Source organism: Salvelinus fontinalis, chromosome 19, assembly GCF_029448725.1.
Source record: "Salvelinus fontinalis isolate EN_2023a chromosome 19, ASM2944872v1, whole genome shotgun sequence".
Lineage (NCBI taxonomy): Eukaryota > Metazoa > Chordata > Actinopteri > Salmoniformes > Salmonidae > Salvelinus > Salvelinus fontinalis.
The window spans coordinates 20114657-20134351 of record NC_074683.1 but is presented as its reverse complement, the minus strand read 5'-3'; the positions used below and the strand labels follow the sequence as shown (position 1 = coordinate 20134351).

General features: G+C 42.8%; 1 protein-coding gene across 1 annotated transcript in view; it reads right to left on the bottom strand.

Annotated features, from left to right (window-relative positions):
* Window positions 1–19695, bottom strand: part of LOC129816478 (obscurin-like protein 1) — a 79574-nt gene that overhangs the window by 21457 nt on the left and 38422 nt on the right. Inside the window, exons 18-24 of the mRNA XM_055871018.1 lie at window positions 15884–16159; window positions 15492–15761; window positions 15113–15379; window positions 11844–12116; window positions 10404–10670; window positions 8565–8831; window positions 1044–1156 (exon numbers count right to left, since the gene is read on the bottom strand). Of these exons, the coding sequence (XP_055726993.1) occupies window positions 1044–1156; window positions 8565–8831; window positions 10404–10670; window positions 11844–12116; window positions 15113–15379; window positions 15492–15761; window positions 15884–16159 (1733 nt within the window). The remainder of the gene's footprint in view (window positions 1–1043; window positions 1157–8564; window positions 8832–10403; window positions 10671–11843; window positions 12117–15112; window positions 15380–15491; window positions 15762–15883; window positions 16160–19695) is intronic.

Genomic DNA, 19695 nt, shown 5'->3' with positions numbered 1-19695 from the left:
AGGGAATGATGAACGGAGCAAAGTACAGAGAGATCCTTGATGATAACATGCTCCAGAGCACTCAGGACCTCAGACTGGGGCAAAGGTTCACCTTCCAACAGAACAACAACCCTAAGCACCCAGCCAAGACAATGCAGGAGTGGCTTCGGGACAAGTCTCTGAATGTCTGGCCCAGCCAGAGTCCGGACTTGAACCTGAACATCAAACATCTTTGGAGAGACCTGAAAATAGCTGCGCAGCGACGCTCCCCATCCATCCCGACAGAGCTTGAAAGGATCTGCAGTTAAGAATGGGAGAAACTCCCCGAATACAGGTGTGCCAAGCTTGTAGCGTCATATCCAAGAAGACTTGAGGCTGTAACTTCAAGAAAGTACTGAGTAAAGGGTCTGAATACTTATGGAAATGTGATATGCTGGTATTGTTTGTAGATTGATGAGGGGGGAAAAACAATTACATCCATTTTAGAAGAAGGCTGTAACGTACCAAAATGTGGAAAAAGTCAAGAGGTTTGAATACTTTCCGGATGCACTCCCTCACTCACTGACTGACTGACTGACTGACTGACTGGCTGGCTGGCTGGCTGGCTGGCTGACTGGCTGACTGGCTGACTGGCTGGCTGGCTGGCTGGCTGGCTGGCTGGCTGGCTGGCTGACTGACTGACTGACTGACTGACTGACTGACTGTATGTATGTATGTATGTATGTATGTACACTTAGTGTACGAAACATTAAGGACCACTGCTCTTTCAATGACATAGACTGACCAGGTTAATAAAAAAAATATATACCTCATTTTGAAATGTCATCATGTTTCCAAGCCACATTATTTAGACTCAATCTTAATTAACCCCTATTGAGACTGTCTGAGTAGAATGCTCAGTTGGGTATTAGTTCCAGAACTACCGTTTAAAACAACATCGTGACGATAACGTGCAACCCATGAATATGACTTCATGTGATGCATCATGCACCATAGTATTACTGAGTGAAAGGTTGCGAACAAAATAGTGTAATTATTGGGTGGAAAGGGTATGAATTGTTTACCTTCATCCATTTCACTTCAACATGTGGCCTTGATAGCTCACAATCCATTGATGCCACAGCTGCTTCTGGAAAGCGCAAGTCCTCCAGTTTCTTAATGACTGTCACTGGTGGCTCTGAGAACGAAATGAGAACAAAATCAAGGTGAGAGAAAGAGTAGAGATAAAACTGTATAATTAGTGTGAGTGTGAAATGAGTGTGAAAAGCTCCCTGTACTGTGAGACTGCCTCGAGTGTGAGGTGACATGAGCACATACATATTTCACTGGCTTAAAGCTATAAAATCTTTGTGTCTTTTCATTTTCATAATGTTTACGTAAAGTATCTGCCAGTTCTGATTGCATTATTTGGACTGGCAAAATCAATTTCTGTTGGTAAAAGTCTAAGTGTGATCCTTGGGACGTCCAACTCTGATGTCACCCCATTGAATTTGACATTTAAAATGTTTAAGGTAAGGGTTAAGGTTACGGTTAGGGTTAGGTAAGGGTTAAGGTTTGGGTAAATGTAAGGGTTAAAGTTCGGGTCAGGGTGGGGTCGTCCCAAGGATTCCTCTTAGCAACTTAGCATATACCATTTATGTTGCACGTCCCTTTATTTAAAAGGGAATGTTGATGTGTCCCTTTAAGAAAAAATAGCATTTGGGGAAATGTTTGGTGTACCTGGGGCTGCGAATCTATTGGCTTAAAAACCCTCGAAATAGCCATTAATTAAGTCTCTAAACTGCTCATATTTGTGGACTTTACTCACCCTTCAAAGGAGTAAGGTTTTTGTTGGTTTTGAGAATACCATTCATTCAGAGGATGTCTTTATAAGGCCGGATTTCCCTTGCTACTGGGCAATTACACGGTAACAGAGACTCACTTTTAAACTTTTAAATGTATGCCAAGCAAAAACCATTGATTGCAAAGTTCAACAAACCATACACCTGTATGCAGAAATCTACTTTTTACAATTGCCACTGAACATTTGAATAAAACAAATTTACATTAGGAACAGTGCAGATGAAAAGAAATAGTTCAAACATAGCCTGGAACAGTTGTGGGATGCGATAGATCCCAAATTAATACAACCACGGGCATCAACAAAAACTGTTTTAAGTAAGGAGCTTGACGCAACAGATGAGAAAGTTTATCAACATTTTAAGCTAAACGATTAGGCTATTTCTGTGCATCATTTTAAGAAGTTATATGGCCAGTTTAATTGAGATACAAAACTTATCAGAGCATATAGGCTTATGGGGTAGGCTACATGAGGTGTGCGACTATGATTTGAAGAAGTAAAAAAAAAAGCATGTGCTGTTTGCCTTAAACTGGGCATCATTCAAGTGATAGGCTAATATTGTCACCCATCACACTATTCTCGATTTAATCTTTACATTCATGTCTCGTGACCGCCGTTGTGGCAGTAATATGATAGACCGAGTCAAGACCGAGACCAGAAAAATGCGAGTCCAATTCAAGACCATGATTGTAATTTTACCAAATCAGCACCATAATAAGAGATCAAAATGTCCAGTATTTCTGTGTTCATATTTCAGAACAACATATGGATTCTTTAGACATTCAGATAGAATAAATGCATGCTGATGGAAAATAAAGACATGCTACAAATGATTACTAACCCAAACACAGTGGTGAACAATGGGCGTTCTACGCTTTCAGAGAATAGCTAAGGACTTATAAAATAATAATTATAATTCTATTATTATTTTCAATGATGTTCTGATTTAATCTCTTCAGTTTTTGTTGGAAAGGAAAGGGTTAACACTGAAGAGAAAAAAATATCCAATCAGGATTTTGTTGGTCAGGACTTTGCTGGTCTCTGGGGGGATACATCGAGCTAGCTAAGTCAGCCATTGGCTAGGGCAACAGAAGCTAGATAAAGGCATATGCCATTCAACTGTATTAGGGCAAAATGGTAAAGTGACAGTGGAATCAACTAATCACATTTTTACTTAATGGGTGGGACCGTTTTTACAAAAACTGGCCAAAAACGGGCAACGCTTTTGCAGATATTCAGGAGTTGATGCTGTTGGAGGACTTTAAAAGCAACCTGCCTGATAGAATTGTAGTTCATTTAAATGAACAGAAAGTGGTGACATTGGCCCAGGCAGCAGTGTTGGCAGATGAGTACGCTTTGATACACAAGACTGTCTTTGGTGCGCCTCGTTTTGAAGGCCGAACGATTACGTCATCAGTGCCTCATTCGGGTCACTTTTCCTCCGGCAACCCTTCGCACAAGCTCCATGACTGTTTTTACTGTCACCAAAAGGGTCACGTGATTGCGGACTGCCCGGTTTTGAAAAAGAAACCAGAAACAGTCCCTGTCACTATCCCCTAAATTGAAAAGCGTGGGTTTGGTCCAGTCTTTGGCTCGTCCGTTGGACGAAGTTATTGATTCAGCATTTGGGAAACCGGATCCTATCTATGCCCCATTTATCTCTGCCGGTTGTGTTTCCTTAACAGGAGAACAAGCGTCTCAAAAGCCCATACAAATCTTACGAGACACCGGGACAGCGCAGTCAGTAATCATTACTGCTGCTTTACCCTGGTTTCCTGAAACGTATTGTGGCTCGCATGTCATATTACAGGGTATAGAGACAAAAACCGTACCTGTACCATTACACTGGGTCCACTTAGTGTCAGACTTGGTATCAGGACATTTCTGTGTTGGTGTAGTGTCTACACTGCCAGTAAAAGGATTCACATTGCTACTAGGGAACGATATCGCTGGTGGTAACGTCACTCCTGTGTTAGAGGTAGTAGACAAGCCAGAAATCAAAATTACAGATGATAAATTGGTTCAAGAATTTCCCTATGTTTTTCCTGCATGTGTGTTAACGAGGGCACAATCTCACAAGCTGGGAGATGTGGATTTCTCTAGTTCCATTTTTGAGAATGTTGAGGTAGAAGGCAATGCACCGAGTATTCCTTCTTGCAAGGCTGATGGTTTTTACCCCCGTAAAAACTAAGGCAGGGGAAAGCGAAATCACACCCCAATTACTCAACATTCTTTTGTCTGTCACCCCCGAGAAGTTCATTGAATGTCAAAAGGGAGACACCAGTCTTCGCAAGTGTTCTGCTTCGGTAATTTCCATTGAGGAAGCTAAAACTAGGTCGACCGCCTACTTATGGAAGCAGGAGTTTTGATGTGTCAATGGGCCACTCATAACACAGTTAGTTTACTGGAGTGAAGTGTGTCAAGTGATTATTCCTACACTGTTCCGACAGCAGGTGCTGTCACTCGCGCATGACCAGGCTTGGTCCGGACATTTGGGGATCATGAAGACTTATAACCGAGTCCTTTGAGATTTTTTCTGGCCAGGTTTGAAGTCTGACGTGGCCCAATTTTGTAAAACATGTCATGTATGTCACTGGGAAAGCGAATCAAACAGTTCCTGGTGCGCCGCTCTGCCCGATTCCTGTGGTGGGGGAACCATTTGAAAGCATCATAATCGATTGTGTAGGTCCGTTGTCGAAAACCAGGTCAGGTAACCAGTACTTACGAAGAATAATGTGCAGTGCTACTCGATACCCAGAGGCTATCCCTCTCCGTACTACACTGCTCAAAAAAATAAAGGGAACACTTAAACAACACAATGTAACTCCAAGTCAATCACACTTCTGTGAAATCAAACTGTCCACTTAGGAAGCAACACTGATTGACAATAAATTTCACATGCTGTTGTGCAAATGGAATAGACAAAAGGTGGAAATTATAGGCAATTAGCAAGACACCCCCCAAAACAGCAGTGATTCTGCAGGTGGTGACCACAGACCACTTCTCAGTTCCTGTGCTTCCTGGCTGATGTTTTGGTCACTTTTGAATGCTGGCGGTGCTCTCACTCTAGTGGTAGCATGAGACGGAGTCTACAACCCACACAAGTGGCTCAGGTAGTGCAGTTCATCCAGGATGGCACATCAATGCGAACTGTGGCAAAAAGGTTTGCTGTGTCTGTCAGCGTAGTGTCCAGAGCATGGAGGCGCTACCAGGAGACAGGCCAGTACATCAGGAGACGTGGAGGAGGCCGTAGGAGGGCATCAACCCAGCAGCAGGACCGCTACCTCCGCCTTTGTGCAAGGAGGTGCACTGCCAGAGCCCAGCAAAATGACCTCCAGCAGGCCACAAATGAGCACATTGTGTTCGCGGATGTGCCAAATTGTATTGCTTACCTTGACGATGTGGTGATTCATTCGTCTACTTTGTCTGATCATCTCGCCACCTTGAAGTGTGTTTCAGCGGTTGGAGAATGCTTCTTTAACCCTCAAATTGGCCAGGTGTGAGATTGGGAAGGCTACTGTGACTTACTTAGGGAAGCAAGTGGGACGAGGTCTAGTGCGCCCAGTAACTGGCAAAGTGGAAGCAATTGTTGCTTCTCCTGCTCCCACGACTTGCCGCCTGTTGCGCAGATTCCTGGGGATGGTAGGGTACTATCGTACGTTCTGTAAGAATTTTTTGATGGCAGTAGCTCCAATTACATCTCTGCTCAGTCCCAAAGTACCATTTAAGTGGTCCAAGGACTGTAACTATGCTTTTGAGTCCGCCAAAGTGCTACTTCGTAGTGCCCCAGTGCTTGCCGACCCAACTTTGACAAACCTTTTAAGTTGGAGGTAGAAGCTAGTATAGTGGGTGTGGGTGCGGTTCTCTTGCAGGAAGATGAAGAGGGAGTGTTCAACACCATAGTGCCCTCACAGCTCATCACTAAGCTAAGGACTCTGGGACTAAACACCTCCCTCTGCAACTGGATCGTGGACTTCCTGACGGGCCGCTCCCCAGGTTGCAAGGTTCGGTAACAACACATCTGCCACAATGATCCTCAACACAGAGCCCCCTCAGGGGTGCATGCTCAGTTCCCTCCTATACTCCGTTCACTCATGACTGCATGGCCAGGCACGACTCCAACACCATCATTAAGTTTGCCGACGACACAAACGTTGTAGGCCAGATCACCGGCAACAATGAGACAGCCTATAGGGAGGAGGTCAGAGACCTGGCTGTGTAGTGTCAGGATAACAAACTCTCCCTCTATGTGATCAAGACACAGGAGAAGATTGTGGACTACAGGAAAGGAAGGACCGAGCATACCCCCATTCTCATTGACGGGGCTGCAGTGGAGGAGGGTGAGAGCTTCAAGATCCTTGGTGTCCACATCACCAACAAACTATCATGGTCCAAACACACGAAGACAGTCGTGAAGAGGGCACGACAAAACCTATTACCCCTCAGGAGACTGAAAAGATTTGGCATGGGTCCTCAGATCCTCTAAAAGTTATACAGCTGCACCATCGAGAGTATCCTGACTGGTTGCATCACTGCCTGGTATGGCAATTGCTCGGCCTCTGACCGCAAGGCACTACAGAGGGTAGTGTGTACAGCACAGTACATTACTGGGGCCAAGCTTCCTGCCATCCAGGACCTCTATACCAGGCGGTGTCAGAGGAAGGCTGTAAAAATTGTCAAGGATTCCAGCCACCCTAGTCATAGAATGTTCTCTCTGCTACCACATGGCAAGCGGTACCGGAGCACCAAGTCTAGGTCAAAAAGGCTTCTTAACAGCTTCTACCCCCAAGCCATAAGACTGCTGAACAGCTAATAAAATGGCAACCGAGACTATTTGCATTGTCCCCTCCCCCCTCTTTTACGCTGCTGCTACTCTGTTTATTATCTATGCATAGTCACTTTAACTCTACCTACATGTACATATTACCTTGACTAACCTGTGTACCCGCACATTGACTCTGTACCGTTACCCCCTATATATAGCCTCGCTACTGTTATTTTACTACTGCTCTTTAATTATTTGTTATTTACATTTTTTACTTAACACTTGTTTTTTTAAACTACATTGTTGGTTAAGGGCTTGTAAGTAAGCATTTCACTGTAAGGTCTACTACACCTGTTGTATTCGGCGCATGTGACAAATAAAATTAGATTTGATTATGGTTGCTGTCCTTTCAGAATCACGAACCTGTCACACACTGAAGGCCTATAGGTTCGCCACTGTGCAAACATGCCTGTAATAGATATAAAAGCTGATATTAATGTTTTAAAAATGAGTGTATATATTTGGTCTGGCGAAGTGGTTTTATGTGCTGAATAAATGGAAGGTGATTTTTTTCACTCATCTCGGCTGGTCTCAGGAAGAAATTAGGAGGCCTCACTGTCCGAGACCGAGTCAAGAACGAGTACAAATGTATCCTACATAGCACCAAGACAAAACCAGTCTTGAGTACTACAATACTGGTATGAGTTTTTTTATTTTATTTATTTAACCTATATTTAACTAGGCAAGTAAGTAAGAAGAACAAATTATTTTTTACATTGTCGGCCTACCCCAGCCAAACCCTAACCCAGACGTCACTGGGCCAATTGTGCACCGCCATATGTGACTCCCAATCACGGCCAGTTGTGATACAGCCTGGAATTGAACCATGGTCTGTAGTGATGCCTCTAGCACTGAGATGCAGTGACTTAGACCGCTGCGCCAGTCAGGAGCCCCTGAGTTAACAGAATATGAACTTTTAACAGTGAGATTTTCACTGGACAGATACTTTAATATCACTTTGCTTTTGTTGCTCTCATACTGAAAGTATTTCCTCAAACCTTTAAATTGTAACTTATTTGTTTGAGATCCAAGCTGATTCATGCAGTGCTGTTTTACCATTACGAGTCATTTGAAAAGGGAAAGTGCTCTCCCGTCAACTTAAAATCTCAACTACAGTGTCCTCTGACACTTAACAAGCCAAACTGAATGCCTGAAACAAACTGAACGCCTTTTTGACCAGTACACACGCTCTGCACCACGACATCATCAGTACAATAGCCTGTGTTTTCGTGTTAAGACATGTTTGGTATGGCAACTGTACTATTTACTGGGATGACATTTCAATCCAATTGTCATCCTTGATTTCAGAACCTTGGCTCAATGGGATGAGACGTATTGAGTGACTCTGTATAAGGGAGAGATCACTTTACAGTGTGAGGTTACGTTAGGGAGTGACTGAAAAGACCAAGTAACCTACTTGCGATGTAAACTGCGTGGCTATTTTGTATTTGTAACGTGAGGCGCAGTAAGAACGGTAGCAGAGCAGTCACTCCATTTCTTTATCATGCCGTCGCTTATTCTGACTTTGACACAAACAAACTTGTCATTAAACCTTACAACCCCTGGCTGGCAGACCCCAGTGGAGTAGACAACACGAGAATTCAGGCTTTCCTAGAATTATATATGACACCTCTGCATCAAAAGCTGAGGTGTCAAATATATATTCTCATTCTGTATTTCATACACTCCCTTACACTCTGCTTGTAACACTACTATATAAAGCTGTTGTCTGTAAATCTTTTGCGATAATTGCATTTGATGTAGAAAAAGCGTAATGACATAAAATCATTGTTATTTTGAGAACCGATGCTGAAACCAGAAAGACACTGCTGTTTGTGTACACTGAATGAGGCCAGGCTGTCCACTCTGACAGCAAACGAGTGCACTGTTGCTGTCTGACCATCTATGGCCGTGCCCTACCTTTAACAATGAGCCTTGCAGATGATTTCACATTTTCCGCAGATAACACAAATGTGCCTGTGTCGTCCAAGGAGAGGTTGGAGATGGTGAGGCTGTGGACACACCCTTTGGCACTCATGCGCCAGTGGTTGTTGGGCTTTAGCTGGTTCCCATCCTTTAGCCAAGTGGCTTCTACATTGCTGTGCGACAGCTCCACCTCGAAGGATGCCGTTTCACGTTGAATGGTTTGGATGTCAGTGAGTCCTCTCCGAATTGTAATTTTTCTGGCTGTAGGGAGAAAATGGTATTGTAGCCAAAGGCAATAATAACAACAACAATAATCACTTAATGAGTAAGTTAATCATATAAATCATGTAAATCATCTATTAACAGGGGTAGGCAACACTTGTCCTGGAGTGCCTCAGACACTCACTGAACTGATCAATTAGCTCAGTTGGTCAGGTGTGGTGTCTAGTTGGAATAAATCCAGCAGTACCTGTGGTACTCCAGGAACAGGGCTGCCTACCCCTGATCAATAATTAAATCAACAGATTTACACGTTGCATGTTTGACAGGGACAAACAAAGAAATCATGTGGATGATGCCATTTTTATATCAGCAGTTGCTTTTACCGTAGCCCGGCCTAGACCCCAAAGAGCAAGCAGAAGCAGAAGCAGTGGCACATTGGCTAGGAAAAACTCTAGAAGGAAGGAACCTAGAGAGGAACTTGGCAAAAAGGGGACTCGAGATATACCTTCTTTTTTATATATATATATATGGTTTTAACTTCCCTTATAGAATTGTTTTATTCAATCATCTGTTATTTCATGTATTATTTCATCTCTAGAAGCATTCCATACAATATGATCCCTCTACAAATACCAAATCCAAAGGCTATTTCTTAGCATTTATTTTAATGTTTCTTCCCTTTTCATATAGAGCGTCACTATAACAGAAGTCATGTTACAGTATGTGTGATACCGACAGACAAATAAAACATGTAGGCAGTTGGAAGGAAAGAGGCAAGTATTTTTTATCATTCAAAAACAGTACTTTACACCAAAGCCTGTTTCGAATCTGCCAACATTTTGACTTATTCTAACACATATATGCATTCTCCAAGGAGAAGAAGCATTCCGTTCTTAGACTTGATGACAACAAACTAGATTTTGAAGGCCAGTGCGTAAATTTAGATGCAATGAGAGGAGATCCAAATTCATAAACGGTGCCAACAGCAGCCGAAGTTCAGACTTTCCCCTTCCCAACCAAGCTGTTGCTGAAAAGACAAGCTCTCTCTCACCCGCACCTCACAGCACTAATTCACCCACAAAACAAGTAAGAAGAAAAGAGCTACAGTACATCTATTCTATTAGACCAGTTGGGGTTATGGCAGCCATTAGTCATAGCTCGACTCTGCAATAGTAAGCGAAGAGAATGCTCTCAGAGAGCTGTGCTTGTGCGAATGTAATCCTAGTGCTCGTCTGATAACATCTATATCTTCACAGCCAAGCATAAGGGGCTTAAATAGTTCCTCACGAGTACTTCCTTCTAGCCTCCAATCTGATTCCCCTTTGACACGCTTAATGAAATCATTATGGCTCCTGTCATCCTGTGTCAATACAGAAATCTGCTCCCCGAGAACCAGGGGCTGGGCTAGCGGTCTGTCTGTACATCACCTGTTTGCAGCCATCACCATGGAGGAACAAGTGCCACCCCGGTCCCAATCGTTCAAATTACTCTTACTCAGTTATTGACTTTGCTCCAAAAGCAACAACGCAACAACAGAGGCAGCGTGCGAAAGCGATGTTGCTGGCAACGGAGGTAAACAAACAACAACAGTGACAACACCTGCGCACTCACGTTCCACGATGAGTTGGGCTTGCGTGCGGTCGTGGAGAGTTTCGCAACTGTAGGTGCCCCGGTCGGAAAGGGAGAGCTTGTGGATGGTGAGGCTCCGTCGCCGGCTCTTTTTCTTCAGGGTGAACTTTGGCCCCGGGTGGATGACTACACCCTGCCTCATCCATTGCACCTCTCCAGAGTCGAGACCCACCTCCACCTCCAGGGTAGCCTCCCCGAATTGCTCAGCCACAACGGGCACCATGTTTTTGGTGAACAACACTTGTTGTTCTGAACAGATACACCCACAATTACTGTGTGTGTGTGTGTGTAAGGCAACTGGTATCACACAAGTATTAGATTTGAACTCTAATTGACATTAAACTACATATCCAGACTGCCATACACAAAGTGAAAAAAGAGCGCTTTGCAAGCTACATTATAACTGTATAAAGATTCTAATAAAATGATATGATAAACAAGCCAAAATGTGGCACAAGTTCTGCTAAGGAGAGGCGATTCAATCCTCTTAATAGTACTGCTTTCCTAAGTGTTGTAGCATGTCTCCGGCACCATTTGTCTCTGTCAGTTACCCTAGGAATTCTAACAGGAGACGCTGCTAAGCGCTAGTCGTCAAAGGCGCCCCTTCAACAATTTGAGCTTGTCTGAAGAGGTCAATATTTATTGAAAATATGTTGTGGCATTAAAGAGGCTTTCCAAGAGCACACTCTTGCACTCAATCCCCCAATAGTTAAAAAGAGATTTAAAGGGGAGGGCAAGGATGAGGAAAGTCATTTTTTTGCCAAAGCTTACTTCAAAATGATCTATTAAACTTCAAGGAATCAACAGTTGTATAAAGTTATTGCAAATGTGGAATGACGATTACAATTAAATGTCTCTAAAACATTGACATACACTGTTGTTCAACGGTGTCAACAGCGCAACTATGAAAATCAAGGGAAATTAATACAATAAATAAAAGGTTTGGGGGGAAATTTCAATTTCCTAATTAATCAGGGAAATTGACATCTTGTCACACTGTAACTATATAATCATAAGAGCACAGTCATGGGGCTACTTATCAATTTAAAGGTGCTCTGTTTGTTGTATGATATTTACATTCTGGTTAGCTTAGAAAAACCTGAAATAGCTTAGCAATACTTTCTTATCTCATCATAATTTAAATAAGACATCCATTGTTTTCAACCTCCAAGAACGAGAATCAGGAAGATGCTGCTGTTTGAAGGTTGACATTCCAGGAAAAACAAGCAACTTTACTAGCTTTGAATGCAATCCCAAAATATTTTTTTTATCGCGTGGGATTTTTTTTTCTTTACTACTACAAATATATCATTGATATTTAGGTCTATTTTGAAGGTGGAATTGTTGCATATAGCACATTTAAAACTGGACCAGAATATATTGAGTACCAAGCTAGCACAACGTTAACCAATGGTATCTCACCTTGAACCTGGAGGTTTGCCTCAGACACCAGCCCTTCTGCCTTGGCAGTCACCGTGGCGCAGTCTGAGACCTGGGAGTTGTGAATGCACAGCGTGTGGCACAGTCCATTACTTGAAATGACAAACCTCTCATTTGGAGTTAAAGGCCGACCGTTCAGGCTCCACACTAGCTGTGTGTCCTCTGGCGAAACCACACACTTAAATGTAGCATCTTCCCCCTCCAGTACAGTGATATTGTGTAGCTCTGCGATAAACTCGACAATAGGTGGAGGCACTAAGGGATAGAACATGAAAATGAATTAGAATAACGACACACAGGGTCGATTTGCAATGAATATCATTGAGACACTGTATCATTGTTCCAAATCCTAACATGAGATCCATGCGCTTAACTCACACAACTTTTGCGTAAATCATGCAATGAGAGGTCAATGGGTGGTATGAAAACTGTACAAAAGTAATTTGTTGCAAAGCCTTGCTTGGAAATGTGTTTACTCTCAAAGGATTTGTCCCATTGAGAGTTTAAGGTCCAAATGCAGCTTTTTTTTTATCTCAGTATCAAATAATTTCTGGGTAACAATTAAGTACTTTACTGCGATTGTTTACAATTAAAAAGGTTTAAAATATTAACAAAAATAGCATCTTAGCAAATGGCAATTTCTCAAGCAAGAATTTTGCTAGGACTGTCTGGGTGTAGTCTGAGTGTGGAGGGGAAAACTGAAAATTAGCTGTTATTGGCAGAGAAGTTTGGAACGCTCTTTCTTATTGGTCTATGACCTAATTTACTGTATTTTAATGATCTGTATTGTCTAAATGTTGAATGTTTGTGAAGTCTTGATTGTGGTTGTTTGTAATTGTAATGGTGTTGGACCCCAGGAAGATTAGTTAGCGTGATGGCGTTAGCTAATGGGGACCCTAATAACAAAATGTAAAATTACAAAAATATCACCATGGAAGGTCAAAACTACATCCCACAAAAACATTTCAGGCAGCCTTTTTAAACAGCTCTTACACTAAAGGGGCATTGTCAAAATTTTCACAATTTCACAGTATTATTCCAACCTCATAGTGTGGAAATATATATATACATTACCAGTCAAAAGTTTAGACACACCTAGTCTTTCAAAGGTTTTTCTTTATTTTTACTATTTTGTGCATTGTAGAATAATAGACATCAACACTATGAAATAACACATATGGAATCATGTAGTAACCAAAAAAGTGTTAAACAAATCAAATTATATTTTATATTTGAGATTCTTCAAAGTAGCCTTGATGACAGCATTTCACATACTTGGCATTCTCTCAACCAGCTTCCTGAGGTAGTCACCTGTAATGCATTTCAATTTACAGGTGTGTCTTGTTAAAAGTTAATTTGTGGAATTTCTTTCCATCTTGATGCGTTTGAGCCAATCAGTTGTGTTGTGACAAGGTGGGGGTGGTATACAGAAGATAGCCCTATTTGGTAAGATACAAAGTCCATATAATGGCAAGAACAGCTCAAATAAGCATAGAAAAATGAAAGTCCATCATTTCTTGAAGATATGAAGGTCAGTCAATCCAGAAAATGTCAAGAACTTTGAAAGTTTCTTCAAGTTCAGTCGCAAAAACCATGAAGCGCTATAATGAAACAGGCTCTCATGAGGACCACCACAGGAAAAGAAGACCCAGAGTTACCTTTGCTGCAGAGGATACGTTCATTAGAGTTGCCAGCCTCAGAAATTGCACCTAAATAAATGCTTCACAGAGTTCAAGTAACAGACACGTCTCAACATCAACTGTTCAGAGGAGACTGCATGAATCAGGCCTTCATGGTCGATTGCTGCAAAGAAACAACTACTAAAGTACACCAATAAGAAGAAGAGACTTTCTTTGGCCAAGAAACACGAGCAATGGATATTAGACCGGTGGAAATCTGTCCTTTGGTCTGATGAGTCCAGATTTGAGATTTTTGGTTCCAACCGCTGTGTCTTTGTGAGACGCAGAGTAGGTGAACAGATGATCTCCGCATGTGTGGTTCCCACTGTGAAGCATGGAAGAGGAGGAGATGTGATGGTGTGGGGGTGCTTTGTTGGTGAGACTGTCTGTGATTCATTTAGAATTCAAGGCACACTTAACCAGCATGGCTACCACAGCATTCTGCAGCGATACGCCATCCCATCTGCTTTGCATTTAGTGGGACTATCATTTGTTTTTCAACAGGACAATGACACAACACACCTCCAGGCTGTTTAAGGGCTATTTGACCAAGAAAGAGAGTGATGGAGTGCTGCATCAGATGACATGGCCTCCACAATCACCCGACCTCAACCCAATTGAGATGGTTTGGGATGAGTAAGACCGCAGAGTGAAAGAAAATCAGCCAACAAGTGCTCAGCATATGTGGGAACTCCTTCAAGACTGTTGGAAAAGCATTCCAGGTGAAGTTGGTTGAGAGAATGCCAAGAGTCTGCAAAGCTGTCATCAAGGCAAAGGCTGGCTACTTTGAAGAATCTCAAATATAAAATATATTTTGATTTGTTTAACCGTTATTTGGTTACTACATGATTCCATATGTGTTATTTCATAGTTTTCATGTCTTCACTATTATTATACCAGGTTGGAAATAGTACAAATAAAGAAAAACCCTTGAATGAGTATGTGTGTCCAAACTTTTGACTGGTACTGTATATTAAACATAGGAAAAAAATCACACTTTTTAACTTCACTGAGCCTTTTACATAATGTGAGTCATGCTGGCTTCACGTGCTCGTTGGATATAGGAAACTGGAAAGTGGTTACTCCGACATGATTGTGTTCAAGTGCTTTTGGAGTCGTAGCAATTCTTCAACCAATAACGTTTTAGCTAGCTTGATAAGTTTGCTAACATTGCTTATAATAAAGTTAGCTAGCTTGTTTAACATTGACAATATGTTCAGATTAGCTACATTATCCACATCGATGAGGTTGTAATGGTCAAAAACTAATTTGTTGTAATCTTTTGGTTGAATAGGTTAAAAAAAAGGTCAGTGGTGAAATGTCAGGTAACAACATTTTCTCCGTTTCCCACTTGTAATATCAATTTGGAGGGTCATTCAAGTGAAATTTCCCACTGGGAACTAGGAGCATCTGATAATTCCGATAGCACATGAGCACATTAGATAGCACATGTGCATGGCATTAGACTTGCGCTGACATTAAAAACAGAGTTTGATTGACATGATTATCACCCAATAATGTTAATTTAGTTATTTCAAATATTAGCATAAACATAACTGCCCATATCCTTACTTTCTACACCGACGGTGGCAAAAGTCCTATCGTCTGTGGATTCACAGGCATATTCCCCAGCATTGTCTAGCATTAGCTGGTGGATAGTGATGCTTCGCTCCCGACCCTGTGCCCTTATCGTATGTCGACGGCTGGGCTTAATCTCCTGGCCATCTTTGAGCCACTGAACATCTCCTTTAGGTTTGTTGACCTCACACCTCAGGGTAAGGGTACTGTCCTTCAGGGCTACGATATTCTCCAGAGGTCTGGAGAATTTCACTTTCATTTCTAGGAAAACAAGTTCAGTAATCCGTTTTCCAGTTATGGCAGCATAAATACTGTGTTTAACTATGTTAAACCTTATTCTTAGGCATTTTGTCCCAAAAAATCCTGTTCTTACCTTTGACCTGGACAATGAAATGCATTTCGTCCGTGTTGATGTTACAGACGAACCCTCCACTATCTGATAGTTTCAGGGGGTTGATGGTGAGGGTGTGCATTTTACCCGCACTGGCGATGTGAATATTATCCCCATTCAATAGTTCACCATCTTTAAGCCATCGCACATAGGCTTGCTCCCGGTTCACCATGGCACACAGTGTCACACTTTCATTTTCGTAGCCAGAGATGGTGGTTCTGGCTTGTTTGTTCACAAACTTGACTGGGGGCTCTGAGGAGTAAAACATAATTTGAACATGGCCTCTCTTGTGACTTTTATGTTTCTGTCATGTCAATAGCATAGGTATGTTTTTTGTAATTTATTACATGCATTGGAAATGTAAACACTTTTACCTTGGACCTCAACTATGGTTACCATTTTGTCATTGATGGCATCCAATATGTACTCTCCAGAGTCCGAGGGCTGAAGTTCTGACAAAACAAGTTTCCTGGTGGCACCGTCACTGTCTATGTGAGTGCGAGCGTCTGAACTCAGTAACTTTCCATTCCAGAGCCACTGGACAGTGGCATTCGGACAAGATATCTCGCACTCCAAGATGAGTTTGTCGCCTGCTACCAGGCTATGATGCTCTGGGTTACCCGAGTTGCCGATGATGGTCACGGGGGGTTCTAAGGAGAAAAACAACAGTCTTATTTATTCCTACTTTAATTCAATTGAAATGTCGCAATTTTTCTACTTCATATTCATCATTTCCAGCACCACCCCAACATCAACACGTGAAAATGACTGCACTCTATGTTTTGTAATAAAAAAAGATAGAGACCAGATGAAACAAAAGTGTTTCTGGGTGATGTAGGAAACACTTGTCTTCTTGGTCAGCATCAAGTGATTTGAACCTGTTCAGAATAAAGGCTCAAACCTGTTTGGCTATGCCTGGATAAGATAATTTCCTAAAGAGGGCCATGAACAATACCTAGCTCTGATCTGATCTTCACATTTCAGGTTAATTTAGTTTTGAGATGTATTCACTTTTCACCACTTTACTAGCAAATAGTACAAATATGATAAAGTATGAAAATATGACTTTTTCATATGCTATGAACAGGCTATTCATGAAAAAAATACTGAATAGGGTCTTAAATATTTTGTAAATCATGTTAGTACACTGCATTACCAAAAGTATGTGGACACCTGCTCTTCGAACATCTCATTTCAAAATCATGGGCATTAATATGGAGTCGGTCCCCCCTTTGCTGCTATAACAGCATCCACTCTTCTGGGAAGGCTTTCCACTAGATGTTGGTACATTGCTGCAGGGATTTGTTTCCATTCAGACACAAGAGCGTAGGTGAGGTCAGGTACTGATATTGGTTGATTAGGCCTGGCTCTCAGTTGGCATTCCAACTCATCCCAAAGGTGTCCGATGGGGATGAGGTCAAGGCTCTGTGCAGGCCAGTCAATTTCTTCCACACCGATCTCGACAAACTACACTGCTCAAAAAAATAAAGGGAACACTTAAACAACACAATGTAACTCCAAGTCAATCACACTTCTGTGAAATCAAACTGTCCACTTAGGAAGCAACACTGATTGACAATAAATTTCACATGCTGTTGTGCAAACGGAATAGACAAAAGGTGGAAATTAGAGGCAATTAGCAAGACACCCCCAAAAAAGGAGTGATTCTGCAGGTGGTGACCACAGACCACTTCTCAGTTCCTATGCTTCCTGGCTGATGTTTTGGTCACTTTTGAATGCTGGCGGTGCTCTCACTCTAGTCGTAGCATGAGACGGAGTCTACAACCCACACAAGGGGCTCAGGTAGTGCAGTTCATCCAGGATGGCACATCAATGCGAGCTGTGGCAAAAAGGTTTGCTGTGTCTGTCAGCGTAGTGTCCAGAGCATGGAGGCGCTACCAGGAGACAGGCCAGTACATCAGGAGACGTGGAGGAGGCCGTAGGAGGGCAACAACCCAGCAGCAGGACCGCTACCTCCGCCTTTTTGCAAGGAGGTGCACTGCCAGAGCCCTGCAAAATGACCTCCAGCAGGCCACAAATGTGCATGTGTCAGCATATGGTCTCACAAGGGGTCTGAGGATCTCATCTCGGTACCTATTGGCAGTCAGGCTACCTCTGGCGAGCACCTGGAGGGCTGTGCGGCCCCACAAAGAAATGCCACCCCACACCATGACTGACCCATCGCCAAACCGGTCATGCTGGAGGTTGTTGCAGGCAGCAGAACGTTCTCCACGGCGTCTCCAGACTCTGTCACGTCTGTCACATGTGCTCATGTGCTCAGTGTGAACCTGCTTTCATCTGTGAAGAGCACAGGGCGCCAGTGGCGAATTTGCCAATCTTGGTGTTCTCTGGCAAATGCCAAACGTCCTGCACGGTGTTGGGCTGTAAGCACAACCCCCACCTGTGGACGTCGGGCCCTCATGGAGTCTGTTTCTGACCGTTTGAGCAGACACATGCACATTTGTGGCCTGCTGGAGGTCATTTTGCAGGGCGCTGGCAGTGCTCCTCCTTGCACAAAGGCAGAGGTAGTGGTCCTGCTGCTGGGTTGTTGCCCTCCTACGGCCTCCTCCACGTCTCCTGATGTACTGGCCTGTCTCCTGGTAGCGCCTCCATGCTCTGGACACTACGCTGACAGTTACAGCAAACCTTCTTGCCACAGCTCGCATTGATGTGCCATCCTGGATGAGCTGCACTACCTGAGCCACTTGTGTGGGTTGTAGTCTCCGTCTCATGCTACCACTAGAGTGAGAGCACCGCCAGCATTCAAAGTGACCAAAACATCAGCCAGGAAGCATAGGAACTGAGAAGTTGTCTGTGGTCACCACCTGCAGAACCACTCCTTTATTGGGGGTGTCTTGCTAATTGCCTATAATTTCCACCTTTTGTCTATTCCATTTGCACAACAGCATGTGAAATTTATTGTCAATCAGTGTTGCTTCCTAAGTGGACAGTTTGATTTCACAGAAGTGTGATTGACTTGGAGTTACATTGTGTTGTTTAAGTGTTCCCTTTATTTTTTTGAGCGGTGTATTTCTGTATGGACTTCGCTTTGTGCACGGGGGCATTGTTATGCTAAAACAGGAAAGGGCCTTCCCCAAACTGTTGCCACAAATTGGAAGCACAGAATCATCTAGAATGTATTTGTATGCTGTAGCGTTAAGATTTCCCTTCACCGGAACTAAGGGGCCTAGCCCGAACCATGAAAGAGCCCCAGACCATTATTCCTCCACCACCAGACTTTACAGTTGGCACTATGCATTGGGGCAGGTAGCGTTCTTCTGGCATCCACCACATCCAGATTCGTCCAGATGGTGAAGCGTGATTCATCACTGCAGAGAATGCGTTTCCACTGCTCCAGAGTCCAATGGTGGCGATCTTTACACCTCTCCAGCCGACGCTTGGCATTGCGTATGGTGATCTTAGGCTTTCCCTTCACCGGAACTGTTATCATTAGCATAACATTAGCATCAACATACATTATTGTTTAATTTAATTTCACTTATTAAGTATTTCCAATTTCATTCAAAAATATCTTACATTTAATCTTTTGGTTCAACCATAATGCATAATAAGCATCATCAACAAGGTGAACATACGGGTGTACTCTGATGAGCTGTAGAAAGAATACATTCATTTACAAGACGTAATCACAGAAAATACAATTGGTCATACAAAGGGCCAGAGATCAAAGTCAATATTCAGACCACTAGGGGTCAATGTTTTTAAATAGGATATCAAGTAGGCCTCCCTCTGTAGTAGTAGGATCTCAATGCTATTGTGTATCTGAGGAGGAGATGGGATTGTTAGCTTCAACAAAGTGAGCTGCTACTGGATAGTCAGTGATCTTACACCTGATTGAGCTGTGGTGTTCAGCTCTGCGTTGTTTAATTGTCTTTTTGTTTGTACTACGTAGGCTTTCCCACATGTACAGATGATGAGATAGATTACTCCCTTTGTCTTGCATGAAAGGATGCCCCTAACAGGGATTTTTCGACCCGTATGTGGGTGTCTGAAGAAGGATCTTTTTGTAGTGCTATTGCACTGTGTGTATGAGCTACATTTGTAGTTCCCATTTGGAATGGGTGTGAAGAGTGTCTGAGTGGCCAGGTCAGATCTAACCAATCTATCCCCAATATTGCAACCACGCTTATAGACCACCAGTGGGGGCTCCTTGAAGAGTTATGAT